Source organism: Scardinius erythrophthalmus, assembly GCF_964197995.2.
Source record: "Scardinius erythrophthalmus genome assembly, chromosome: 20".
NCBI classification, from domain to species: Eukaryota; Metazoa; Chordata; class Actinopteri; order Cypriniformes; family Leuciscidae; genus Scardinius; species Scardinius erythrophthalmus.
The window spans coordinates 1098567-1111945 of NC_138240.1; the positions used below are offsets into that span (position 1 = coordinate 1098567).

At 44.0% G+C, this 13379-nt stretch overlaps 1 protein-coding gene across 6 annotated transcripts; it reads left to right on the top strand.

Annotated features, from left to right (window-relative positions):
- The first annotated feature begins 317 nt into the window (after positions 1-317).
- Positions 318-12369, top strand: ubox5 (U-box domain containing 5). Of its 6 annotated transcripts, none has more exons than XM_081348349.1 (5): positions 318-388; positions 1584-1675; positions 2583-3648; positions 9821-9943; positions 12100-12369. In XM_081348349.1, the coding sequence occupies exons 2-5, from the start codon at positions 1622-1624 to the stop codon at positions 12300-12302; spliced, it is 1446 nt and encodes a 481-aa protein (XP_081204475.1). In that variant the 5' UTR covers positions 318-388; positions 1584-1621; the 3' UTR covers positions 12303-12369. The 6 variants fall into 6 exon arrangements, with proteins under 6 accessions (XP_081204475.1, XP_081204480.1, XP_081204476.1 ...); XM_081348354.1 differs by having other exon boundaries at positions 344-388; positions 1606-1675; XM_081348350.1 differs by having other exon boundaries at positions 381-743.
- The last annotated feature ends 1010 nt before the right edge of the window (positions 12370-13379 follow it).

Below are 13379 nucleotides of genomic sequence, written 5' to 3' on the forward strand. Positions count from 1 at the left end.
TCTCTTTAAAATGATCGCTTAAGAATTCGACAACAGAATCAATACTTGTTCATTTTGTGGATAAAGGTATGACTTCATAAGATTATGTTTATGTTGTGTGGATATTTCTGCGCGCGCCTCTCCAGTCCAAACAAGTTCGCGCGCGAGAAAAAAAACTTCATTTATCTTTTACATCGTGTGTTAATAATTTAAATGACTAAATCCATTTATTAAACACTCGATTAATTATTTTAATATATATTTAATGCAATCCAAGAGGATAAATCAGCTGGAGTTCGTCACTGTAAAGTCGTTTCCCGCCAGCAGGGGGCAGAGCTAAGCCGCGCGCGCCTCTTTGCTCCCGGAAGTAGCTGTGACGTCAGCGCCGCTGCTGTTTCTTCTGCTGCGGGTGAGTTTTGTTTTCATTAGTGTGAATCTCGGAATATTATGTGCTTTATTTATCATTTTCTCGATCTTTAAACTCTTTCTGTCTAGCACGATCGTTTCATCAGTAACAAACACACAATATAATAAGGTAATTTATGCGACGTTATTAATTAATTTATGCGGTTAGTTTTTTATTTTGAGCTTTTTGAACGTGCATTATGCTAATACTATTTTTATTTACTTAAGCCGTCGTATTCTTTACTATGCTATATCATATATCACGTGGTAAATAAATAATGTCATCGGATGAAATATATACATGACCCTGTAACGTGTGTCACACTAAAATATTGACTTAATTTGTGCAGTTGTTATGTGTAAGTTACATTAAACTGTGAGTGAGTGAGTGAGTGTGTGTGTGTGTGTGTGTGTGTGTGTGTGTGTTAGTGAGTGAGTGACTGCGTGTGTTTAAGTGACTGTGTGTGTGTGTGTGTGTGTGTGTGTGTGTGTGTGTGTGTTAGTGAGTGTCTGTGAGCGACTTTGTGTGTGTGTGTTTGTGTGTGTGTGTGTGTTAGTGAGTGTCTGTGAGCGACTTTGTGTGTGTGTGTGTGTGTGTGTGTGTGTGTGTGTGTGTGTGTGTGTGTGTGAGTAAGTGTTTGAGAGTGAGTGTGTGTGTGTGTGTGTGTGTGTGTGTGTGTGTGTGTGTGTGTGTGTGTGTGTGTGTATGTATGTGTGTTAGTGAGTGACTGTCTGCGTGAGTGTGTGTTTGTGAGTAAGTGTTTGAGAGTGTGAGTGTGTGTGTGTGTGTGTGTAATGTGTACATTCTTTGCAGAAGTGTATTTTTCCCATAAAGGTTTAGTTTCAGTAACTTTATTGAAAATGCCTGTATTGTTCCAGTGTGATTGATGATTTTATTTTATTTATTTAACCAGGCAAGTCAAACATACATTACAACACACACACACACACACACACACACACACACACACACACACACACACACACACACACACATTCATTTAAAACAAGCTGTGATAAAAACACTCCCTAGTAGTTTTTTTTAAACGCAGAGATTGAGATAAATGACTTTTGTAGCTCATTCCAGTCATTTGGACCATAAACAGTTGTGTGTGTTACTCTTCTCTGGTGTTGTTGATCTGTGTGTGTGTGTGTGTGTGTGTGTGTGTGTCTCTCTCTCTCTCTCTCTGGTTTTTCAGAGTCTCTCTCTCCCCGCTGTAGATGCAGGATCATCATCATGGTGCTCAACCTGTGCTTGCCACACTTTCACACCTCCGTTCAATGCAACAAGGTACAACACACACACACACACACACACACACACACACACACACACATATTCATGACTGAATCCATTTCACTGACGCACTTTAGTGAAGTCTCACACTCACGCATCACTGACTGCAATGACGCATTCAAGCAAGAGTTGTTCTGATGTGTGTGTGTGAGATTAATGACACACACACACACACACACACACACACACTCAGTTTAGAGCAACACTGCTATTTTAGACAAAAGAAAACAAAACCGTCATTTACTCATCATTTACTCATCTTCCATTAATTCTGTTCACGCACGAGGAATGCGGACGCTGATTTCTACAGTAAAACTCTAATGATGCGTGTGAGTCTTCAGAGTCTTTAGGAAGCTTTTGCTGGTTTGATTATGATTTTTAATATTATTGTGGGATGTTTGGAAATATTGTCGCCAGTGCGTTTATGTGGAGGTTCTTCTGTATGAAACCAGTGTGGATGGTCAATTAATACGACAATAAAGTTAAACTATAAATAATTATTAAATAATTAAAGATTGTGAGTGTATGTGTCTGTGAGAATGTGTGTGTGTGTGTGTGTGTGTGTGAGAGAGATTGTAAGTGTGTGTGTGTGTGTGTGTGTGTGTGTGTGAGAGAGATACTGTGTGTGTGTGTGTGTGTGTGTGTGTGTTTGTGTGTGTGTGTGTGTGTGTGTGAGAGAGAGATTGTGAGTGTGTGTGTCTGTGAGAGTGTGTGTGTGTGTGTGTGCGTTTGTGTGTGTGTGTAAATAATGAAATATTAATAAAGCTCTGACTGTATTGTGTCTTGACGTACGAGAGTCTTGTGTGCGATCTGACCTTCTAGTGTTCTGTACCAAGAATCCATATATGACGTGTGTGTGTGTGTCCTTCAACCTGTCCCTGTGTTTCTCCCTCTCCCGCAGCTGTGTGCCGACGGACACGACGTCTCGAACCTTCTCTCCGGAGACGCGATCGCCCGCCGGCGCGGGTTCAAGCTCGAGTACTTCCTCCGTCCTCCCGTCCACGTGACGCTGAGCTTCCCGGTGTGTGTGGATCTGTGCCGACTCGACCTCGAGCTCTTTCCCTCGGGAACCGACCCGGGCCGGAGCTCCTGTAGGATTGAGATCCTAGTCTGTTCGGATCAAGACGGCGTTCGTTTCCAGCTCGTGTCTCGGAGTGATCTACAAGAGGAGCTTCGAGTGTGTTTCCTAAATCCCGCGTTCAAACCGCGAGATCCGTTTCCCGATCTTCCTCCTGCGCCGGAATCCGAAGCCAAAGTGCAAAATCTTTGGAGTCGCGGATCACTCGTATCCGTCGCTCATCTCAGAATCAGCGTTCCCTTCAGCAAAGGGTGTGTGTTGGGAATCAAATCCCTTTCCGTTTGGGCGTCTCCTTCCCGATCCTGTCCTGCTTCCGAACTTGAAAAAATCCTGGAAGCACATCTAAACAGCGTTAAACGCACAAACCACACGATTGCAGTTCCTCCCAAACCAAGTGGGAATATCACAACCGATATCCCAATCCCAGAGGAATTCCTAGATCCGCTTACACAAGAACTCATGGTTTTCCCGATGATCCTGCCTAGCGGAGTGATCATTGATAACAGCACTTTAGAGGAGTATTGGAAGAGAGAAGCGACGTGGGGTCGTCTTCCCAACGACCCGTTTACCGGCGTTCCTTTTTCCCAAAGCTCAAAACCTCTTCCGAATCCTCTCTTAAAAACCCGTATTGACCGTTTGGCTCTGCAGACGGGATGCACAGGAGTCGGGAGCAGGGATAATCCTCTAGCTAATCCACAACCGTCAAGACTTGCAGAGGTTAAAACTGTCGCAGACTCCAGTCGAAACACGGAAACTTTAAGATTTCACGGATCCGTTTCAGGATCGACTCCGAGCCGTTCTGCTAAAAGAAAGTACGACTCCAGCTTTCCCTCCACTAGCGCAGATCCCGGTCGTTCTCCGTTGAGGAAAACTCTCCAAACTCACTCAGGTTTGAATGTCACAGATCATACAACTCACTGATACTTGAATTAGGACCGTAGACTGTAAATAAATATGTGCGTAGTGTCCATGACGTCACTCGTAGTGTTTCTGAAGCCGAGTGAAGTGGGCGGAGCCAGCCGTCGCCATCTTGGCCGCGCGTCACTCGCGGATAAACGTGAATGTGCAGCGAGGCGGATTAGCAGAGGTGACCTGACGCTAACAGACAGCAGACAAACAGCTAGTAGTGACATCAGCGGCAATCCACCTGTCACTCAAGTGGCCACGCCCTTAATTATGCAGAACTTTAAGGCTTAATATCATTTAAACGGATGAGTTATAAAAAAAAAATCACCCTCCTCACAGACCAAAGTCACTTTTAGTACTAGTGTTGTAAATTTTTTTTTATAAAATTACTGTTCACAGAATCCACCAAATTTTTGGGAATCAACTCAAATTCTGATTCCTGGTTTTGGAATTCGATTCTTTTGACAATTCCTTTTTTTTTTATGCAATATTGTAGTGTTTATTCAGAGAATGTCTAATAAAGGGAGAGCTTCCACTCTCAGTAAACTTGCGGCTTCTGAACTGGTTGCAGTTCCACTCTGGCTCCACATGAGGGCGCTCACAGGACGAGTGCAGAATGAATGGAGGTCTATGGCGCTATACCCCTCAAAATCCACTTTTCTCAGGATATAATTTTTTGTCTAGTAATTTGAATGGTGTATTCGAAAGGAGATGCAAAGAAATTACACATTGCTGGGTGTTAGATTTTTTAGAGTCACTTATTTGCTTTAAAAAGTCTTTTAAAATGTCAATGACATCATACACATCGTACGACCAGAGATACTGCTTTACGGCAATCCTTCAGTCACTTTGGTGCTTTCAGCTCTGCACTTTCTTTTCTCTCAAGGCATCAACAACACAGCTGACACAGGGAAACACACAACACAGCTGACACAGGCAAATACACAACACAGCTGACACAGGGAAACACACAACACAGCTGACACAGGTAGACACACAACACAGCTGACACAGGCAAACACACAACACAGCTGACACAGGGAAACACACAACACAGCTGACACAGGTAGACACACAACACAGCTGACACAGGCAAACACACAACACAGCTGACACAGGGAAACACACAACACAGCTGACACAGGCAAATACACAACACAGCTGACACAGGTAGACACACAACACAGCTGACACAGGCAAACACACAACACAGCTGACACAGGGAAACACACAACACAGCTGACACAGGCAAATACACAACACAGCTGACACAGGTAGACACACAACACAGCTGACACAGGCAGACACACAACACAGCTGACACAGGCAAACACACAACACAGCTGACACAGGCAAACACACAACACAGCTGACACAGGTAAACACTCAACACAGCTGACACTGGTAAACACTCAACACAGCTGACACAGGCAAACACACAACACAGCTGACACAGGCAAACACACAACACAGCTGACACAGGCAAACACACAACACAGCTGACACAGGCAAACACACAACACAGCTGACACAGGCAAACACACAACACCGCTGACACAGGTAAACACACAACACAGCTGACACAGGCAAACACACAACACAGCTGACACAGGCAAACACACAACACAGCTGACACAGGCAAACACACAACACAGCTGACACAGGTAAACACACAACACAGCTGACACAGGCAAACACACAACACAACAACACAGCTGACACAGGCAAACACACAACACAGCTGACACAGGTAAACACACAACACAGCTGACACAGGTAAACACACAACACAGCTGACACAGGCAAACACACAACACAGCCGACACAGGCAAACACACAACACAGCCGACACAGGCAAACACACAACACAGCCGACACAGGCAAACACACAACACAGCCGACACAGGCAAACACACAACACAGCTGACACAGGCAAACACACAACACAGCTGACACAGGCAAACACACAACACAGCTGACACAGGCAAACACACAACACAGCTGACACAGGCAAACACACAACACAGCTGACACAGGCAAACACACAACACAGCTGACACAGGCAAACACACAACACAGCTGACACAGGCAAACACACAACACAGCTGACACAGGCAAACACACAACACAGCTGACACAGGCAAACACACAACACAGCTGACACAGGTAAACACACAACACAGCTGACACAGGTAAACACACAACACAGCTGACACAGGCAAACACACAACACAGCTGACACAGGCAAACACACAACACAGCCGACACAGGCAAACACACAACACAGCTGACACAGGCAAACACACAACACAGCCGACACAGGCAAACACACAACACAGCTGACACAGGCAAACACACAACACAGCTGACACAGGCAAACACACAACACAGCTGACACAGGCAAACACACAACACAGCTGACACAGGCAAACACACAACACAGCTGACACAGGCAAACACACAACACAGCTGACACAGGCAAACACACAACACAGCTGACACAGGCAAACACACAACACAGCTGACACAGGCAAACACACAACACAGCTGACACAGGCAAACACACAACACAGCTGACACAGGTAAACACACAACACAGCTGACACAGGTAAACACACAACACAGCTGACACAGGTAAACACACAACACAGCTGACACAGGCAAACACACAACACAGCCGACACAGGCAAACACGCAACACAGCTGACACAGGCAAACACGCAACACAGCTGACACAGGCAAACACGCAACACAGCTGACACAGGCAAACACGCAACACAGCTGACACAGGCAAACACGCAACACAGCTGACACAGGCAAACACGCAACACAGCTGACACAGGCAAACACGCAACACAGCTGACACTGGTAAACACGCAACACAGCTGACACAGGCAAACACGCAACACAGCTGACACAGGCAAACACGCAACACAGCTGACACAGGCAAACACGCAACACAGCTGACACAGGCAAACACGCAACACAGCTGACACACGCAAACACACAACACAGCTGACACAGGCAAACACACAACACAGCCGACACAGGCAAACACACAACACAGCTGACACAGGCAAACACACAACACAGCCGACACAGGTAAACACACAACACAGCTGACACAGCACGGCCGACACAGGTAAACACACAACACGGCCGACACAGGGAAACACACAACACGGCCGACACAGGGAAACACACAACACAGACGACACAGGCAAACACACAACACAGGCAAACACACAACACAGCTGACACAGGCAAACACACAACACAGCTGACACAGGCAAACACACAACACAGCTGACACAGGCAAACACACAACACAGCTGACACAGGTAAACACACAACACAGCTGACACAGGTAAACACACAACACAGCTGACACAGGTAAACACACAACACAGCTGACACAGGCAAACACACAACACAGCCGACACAGGCAAACACGCAACACAGCTGACACAGGCAAACACGCAACACAGCTGACACAGGCAAACACGCAACACAGCTGACACAGGCAAACACGCAACACAGCTGACACAGGCAAACACGCAACACAGCTGACACAGGCAAACACGCAACACAGCTGACACAGGCAAACACGCAACACAGCTGACACTGGTAAACACGCAACACAGCTGACACAGGCAAACACGCAACACAGCTGACACAGGCAAACACGCAACACAGCTGACACAGGCAAACACGCAACACAGCTGACACAGGCAAACACGCAACACAGCTGACACACGCAAACACACAACACAGCTGACACAGGCAAACACACAACACAGCCGACACAGGCAAACACACAACACAGCCGACACAGGCAAACACACAACACAGCCGACACAGGTAAACACACAACACAGCTGACACAGCACGGCCGACACAGGTAAACACACAACACGGCCGACACAGGGAAACACACAACACGGCCGACACAGGGAAACACACAACACAGACGACACAGGCAAACACACAACACAGGCAAACACACAACACAGCTGACACAGGCAAACACACAACACAGCTGACACAGGTAAACACACAACACAGCTGACACAGGCAAACACACAACACAGCTGACACAGGTAAACACACAACACGGCCGACACAGGTAAACACACAACACGGCCGACACAGGGAAACACACAACACGGCCGACACAGGTAAACACACAACACGGCCGACACAGGGAAACACACAACACGGCCGACACAGGGAAACACACAACACAGACGACACAGGCAAACACACAACACAGACGACACAGGCAAACACACAACACAGACGACACAGGCAAACACACAACACAGCTGACACAGGCAAACACACAACACAGCTGACACAGGCAAACACACAACACAGCTGACACAGGCAAACACACAACACAGCTGACACAGGCAAACACACAACACAGCTGACACAGGGAAACACACAACACAGCTGACACAGGCAAACACACAACACAGCCGACACAGGCAAACACACAACACAGCTGACACAGGCAAACACGCAACACAGCTGACAGGCAAACACACAACACAGCTGACACAGGCAAACACGCAACACAGCTGACACTGGTAAACACGCAACACAGCTGACACAGGCAAACACGCAACACAGCTGACACAGGCAAACACACAACACAGCTGACACAGGCAAACACACAACACAGCTGACACAGGCAAACACACAACACAGCTGACACAGGCAAACACACAACACAGCCGACACAGGCAAACACACAACACAGCTGACACAGGCAAACACACAACACAGCCGACACAGGTAAACACACAACACAGCTGACACAGCACGGCCGACACAGGTAAACACACAACACGGCCGACACAGGGAAACACACAACACGGCCGACACAGGGAAACACACAACACAGACGACACAGGCAAACACACAACACAGGCAAACACACAACACAGCTGACACAGGCAAACACACAACACAGCTGACACAGGTAAACACACAACACGGCCGACACAGGTAAACACACAACACGGCCGACACAGGTAAACACACAACACGGCCGACACAGGGAAACACACAACACAGACGACACAGGCAAACACACAACACAGACGACACAGGCAAACACACAACACAGCTGACACAGGCAAACACACAACACAGCTGACACAGGCAAACACACAACACAGCTGACACAGGCAAACACACAACACAGCTGACACAGGCAAACACACAACACAGCTGACACAGGGAAACACACAACACAGCCGACACAGGCAAACACACAACACAGCCGACACAGGCAAACACACAACACAGCCGACACAGGCAAACACACAACACAGCCGACACAGGTAAACACACAACACAGCTGACACAGGCAAACACACAACACAGCTGACACAGGCAAACACACAACACAGCTGACACAGGCAAACACACGTGCTAGAAGAGTTTTTTTTTTGTTGTTTTAAAAGACCATCAAGCCGTATCTCTGGTCGTAATCAGTCCTTCACTGACCAATCAGCGTTCATTAGCAGAATGCCAGCGTGTTATGGGCAACAACAACTCAACCTGTAAGAAATCGAAAGGACATAAGTACTCGTTCATTCAACTTTCGACCTATAACCCATGTTGAACTTGCAAAACCTACAATCAAATCTGAGATTTCTCAACGGCAATCGTCTAGCCCCATAGACTCCCATTCATTCTGCACTCATGGGCGATCGCCCCCAGTGGAACTCTGGTGGAACTACAACCAAAATTCGGCACAATAGGACTTAATAGGGAGTGGCCAGGCTCTCCGTAGATGGGCTCTGGTTTATTCCAAACGATTTAATATCATTATTGTGTTAAAATCCTGTTCCTGGTGATCTTGAATCAGAATAAGTTCCTCTGGCAGCATCTCTTCTCTTCTCTGAGGATGTGGGCGGGGCAACCTGTCACTCACATGAGATCAGCCAATAGCAAACCACAACCATCCAATCAATTCCCAACAGACAAAATCAAGCCCCGCCCACATTAGTTCTCGTTCCTGAAGTGTTTCACTCAGACATACGACACAATAGAGAAGAAGGGACTTTAAATCCCCTAAAAATGTTTGCAGCCTTGGTTTCTGATGCATGTTTTTCTCTGACGTGTTTCTCCTTGTGTTTCAGAGTCGGACTCGCATGAGCGGCGGTTAGCAGACAGTTTAGATCAGGCGCTGAATGCTGCGCTTCACGGGTTACCAGTGTTCACTTCACCCAGCAAAACCTCTTCCCGTGGGGACGCTTCCACTGGTACGAGACTGAGATATATATATATATACATATAGGTTTATACAGTACAGATTGTTTCAAAGCAACTTAAACACGTTATTGTTTCTAATGGGGTATTTTCAACATTTACAGGGTTAGTCAGTGATTTTATTGACGTTCGAATCCAGAATGTCTGCGTTTTTTCCCGCCACCCACGTAAAAATCCCCGGACGAATTACCTCATGTGTTTAGACGAACACCAAGGTGATTTAATTGCCGTCCGAATCTTCTGAGTTTACAAGAAGAGATCTCTTCAAAATTCACTGTTTAAATCCTTTTTGACCACTGCCGAGCACCGTACACACAATGCCTGATTAAAATGCTGGAAAGTATTTACAAGAACAATATTTCATCAGCGCTCCACCTCAGCGAACAAAAAGGAGAATATTTGATCTAATTTTAATATGTAGGCTATTATACACAACATTAAAATAGATCAAGCAGCTTTATTTTTATCTCATGTAAATAATATGCGTCATTAACTTGTTTCTATTACAAAACTCGCTCCTCGAGTTTTATCACTGATGTGCCATGCAAATGTATTTTTACAGAAACCCACATGAGAAACTATTACCGTCCGAATAGGGCTAATCAGGGTTCCCACGGGTCCTTGAAATCCTTGAAATTTTGTTAATCTGAATTTTTTTTCTCTCTAAAGGCCCTGGAAAGTTTTTGAAAATGAACATACACAGATACAGGTCCTTGAAAGTGCTTGAATTTATTTTGAGCGAGAAGTTTTCTGGAAAAAAATTCCATATTATTCCCTCCGGTCCGCTAATGTGTTATTTCGCCAACACTTCGTGGCCTATGCGCACTAGCTTGCTTGATTTACGTTAGTTACGCGCATTTATTCGTTACATTACGTGTTTCGCGTTACGTGCACACAAAACTATTACGATGGTACCTCGACGTTTCATTGCAAAAATAGGCTAAGGTTAAGGTAATGTAAACCCATAAGGCAAGAAAAACTTAAAAGCATATTCATACATATATCTTAAAACTTCTGGTTACATGAGCCCAATTCTTTTCCATAAAATCCACAATCCAGATAATTTTAGAATACAGTATAGGATGTAGGCCTACCGAATATTCTTCAGTTTTATGCAAAACAGAAATACGACAAATAGAATATGGCCAAAAATAAATGCAAAAAAAGAGTTGTGTTTGACACATGAAAACTGTAACAATGTATCTTACAAGGTAACACGATGTAACCTTGCTCTCTCTTGATATCTGTCCCCACATTAAGTGAATTTGAGGGTATTGGACCTGGAAAGTCCTTGAATTTGAAGTTAGCCGAGGTGTGGGAACCCTGGCTAATGATGCAAACGTCCAGTTCCTCTGTAAAGCAGCTCTACAGAAGATCAGTGTTGATTTAGTTAGTTCAATAACAGCTGTATATTTCCTTTCGGTTGTTCTAATGAAACACTGATGTTTTATTATTGGATTTTTTATAAAATCCTTATTTTTTTCATGACCATGTTCCCAATGCATGACAGACTTTCCCGTAGTTTACTCTTATCTCTGTTCGACCTCCTTCTCGTTGCCTCTCTGTGATTGGGTTTCTGATCGATCAATTGACATCATCAATATTTAAAGTCCCCCTGTGGTGTAAATCCAGCTTTTAATGTTGTTTATGTGTCTATGTGGTGTTTTTAATCTGCTTTAAGACACACCATGTGTAAATTCATAAGTCGACAGCATTGCTGAGTATTTCCTCCTTAAAACGGCAGTGAACCAAAGACAGTCTCAAAAACACGCTTTGAAATCGCTGGTGTTTCTGACGTCACAAACTACCTTGTAACCAATCAGATCAACGTGTGATCGTCAACCAGTGGATCTCTGAGCTGAGTGAGTGAGTGGAGGCGGGGCTCATTTGCATATTCATAGAACCGCGCATACTAAATGAGGTCGAGTCGAGTTACATTCAAGATATTTCAAGGAAAAAACGTTTAAATCCGTGATCAAAGATGAGTTTTAAGGCATAAAGTGATTACAGGAGGACTTCAAACGTTGATGTTTAACTCTTTGCCAACTTTTTTCAGTAAATGCTGAATGTTACCGTGAATGATCACTGTTATTTGTTGTATTCATCGTGACTTTGCCGATAAACTCCCTCACTTCTCTGTGTTTTCCAGGACAGCACACATGTGTGTTTTGCTCGTGTTTGTTATCGGTGTATTCCTCCGGCGTCCCGGCGTACGCTCTGCCCTGCGCTCATCTCACGTGTGGACCGTGTTTGCGGCAGAAACGCCCGTGTGACTCCCAGACGCTGAAGATCACGTGTCCCACATGTGGCACATCTGCATCCGGCGGCGACGTCACACGAGTGCATCACTGAAACACGCCTGAACATTCATCATGAGCTCATTTGTTTGCAGATTTTGTGTATAATTTTCATTAAAAATTGTTGAAAAAGAAAAGGAATTTGTTGTTATGAATAACTCCAGGTAATATATTCTAGGTATATATATATATATATATATATATATGTCTGTGTATGTGTTAATATTGTGTATCTAAAATACATTAAATATGAACATTTCTTGTTTATATACAATATCATTCAAAGGTTTGGGATTATTAAGAGGAATTTTTTTAAAGAAGAGTCTCTTCTGCTCACATGGCTGTGTTTATCTGATCAAACATACAGTAAAAACAGTGAAATATTATTATAATGTAAATCATTGTTTTCTATGTGAATATACAGTAAAGTGTAATGTATTCCTGTGATCAAAGCTGAATGTTCAGCATCATTACTCCAGTCTTCAGTGTCACATGATCCTTCAGAAATCACTCTAATATGAGGATTTGATGATCAAGACACATTTATGATTATTATCCATGTTGAAAACTGTGATACATTTTATTTTAATGAATAGAAAGTCACTTTTGATCAATTTAATGCGCCCTTGCGACTATATATCAATATGTATATGTCTGTATACATATATATATATGAAATGTATTTTCGATAACCTGTTTAATGTACACCACTGTTTAAAAGTTTGTAATCTGTAAGATTTCTTTTAACATTATTTCATCAAGGACGCATTAAATTGATCAAAAGTGACGGTAAAGACAATGTTACAAAATAATCTATTTCATATAAATTCAGTTCTTTTGAACTTTCTATTCATAAAAGAATCCTAAAAAATAAAATGCATCAGTTTTCAAAACTGATAATAATCATAAATGTGTCTTGATCATCAAATCCTCATATTAGAGTGATTTCTGAAGGATCATGTGACACTGAAGACTGGAGTAATGATGCTGAAAATTCAGCTTTGATCACAGGATATAAATTACACTTTACTATATATTCACATAGAAAACAGATGATTTACATTATAATAATATTTCACTACTTTTACTGTATTTTTTATTAAAAAAACAGCCATGTGTGCAGAAGAGACTC

Excerpts from the sequence above, each read along its gene's own strand:
- ubox5 (XM_081348349.1), top strand. The coding sequence starts at position 1,622 with ATGGTGCTCAACCTGTGCTTGCCACACTTTCACACCTCCGTTCAATGC. Across the intron at positions 3,649-9,820 it reads AACTCTCCAAACTCACTCAG|AGTCGGACTCGCATGAGCGG; the intron begins GTTTGAATGTCA and ends CTTGTGTTTCAG. Across the intron at positions 9,944-12,099 it reads CCGTGGGGACGCTTCCACTG|GACAGCACACATGTGTGTTT; the intron begins GTACGAGACTGA and ends TGTGTTTTCCAG.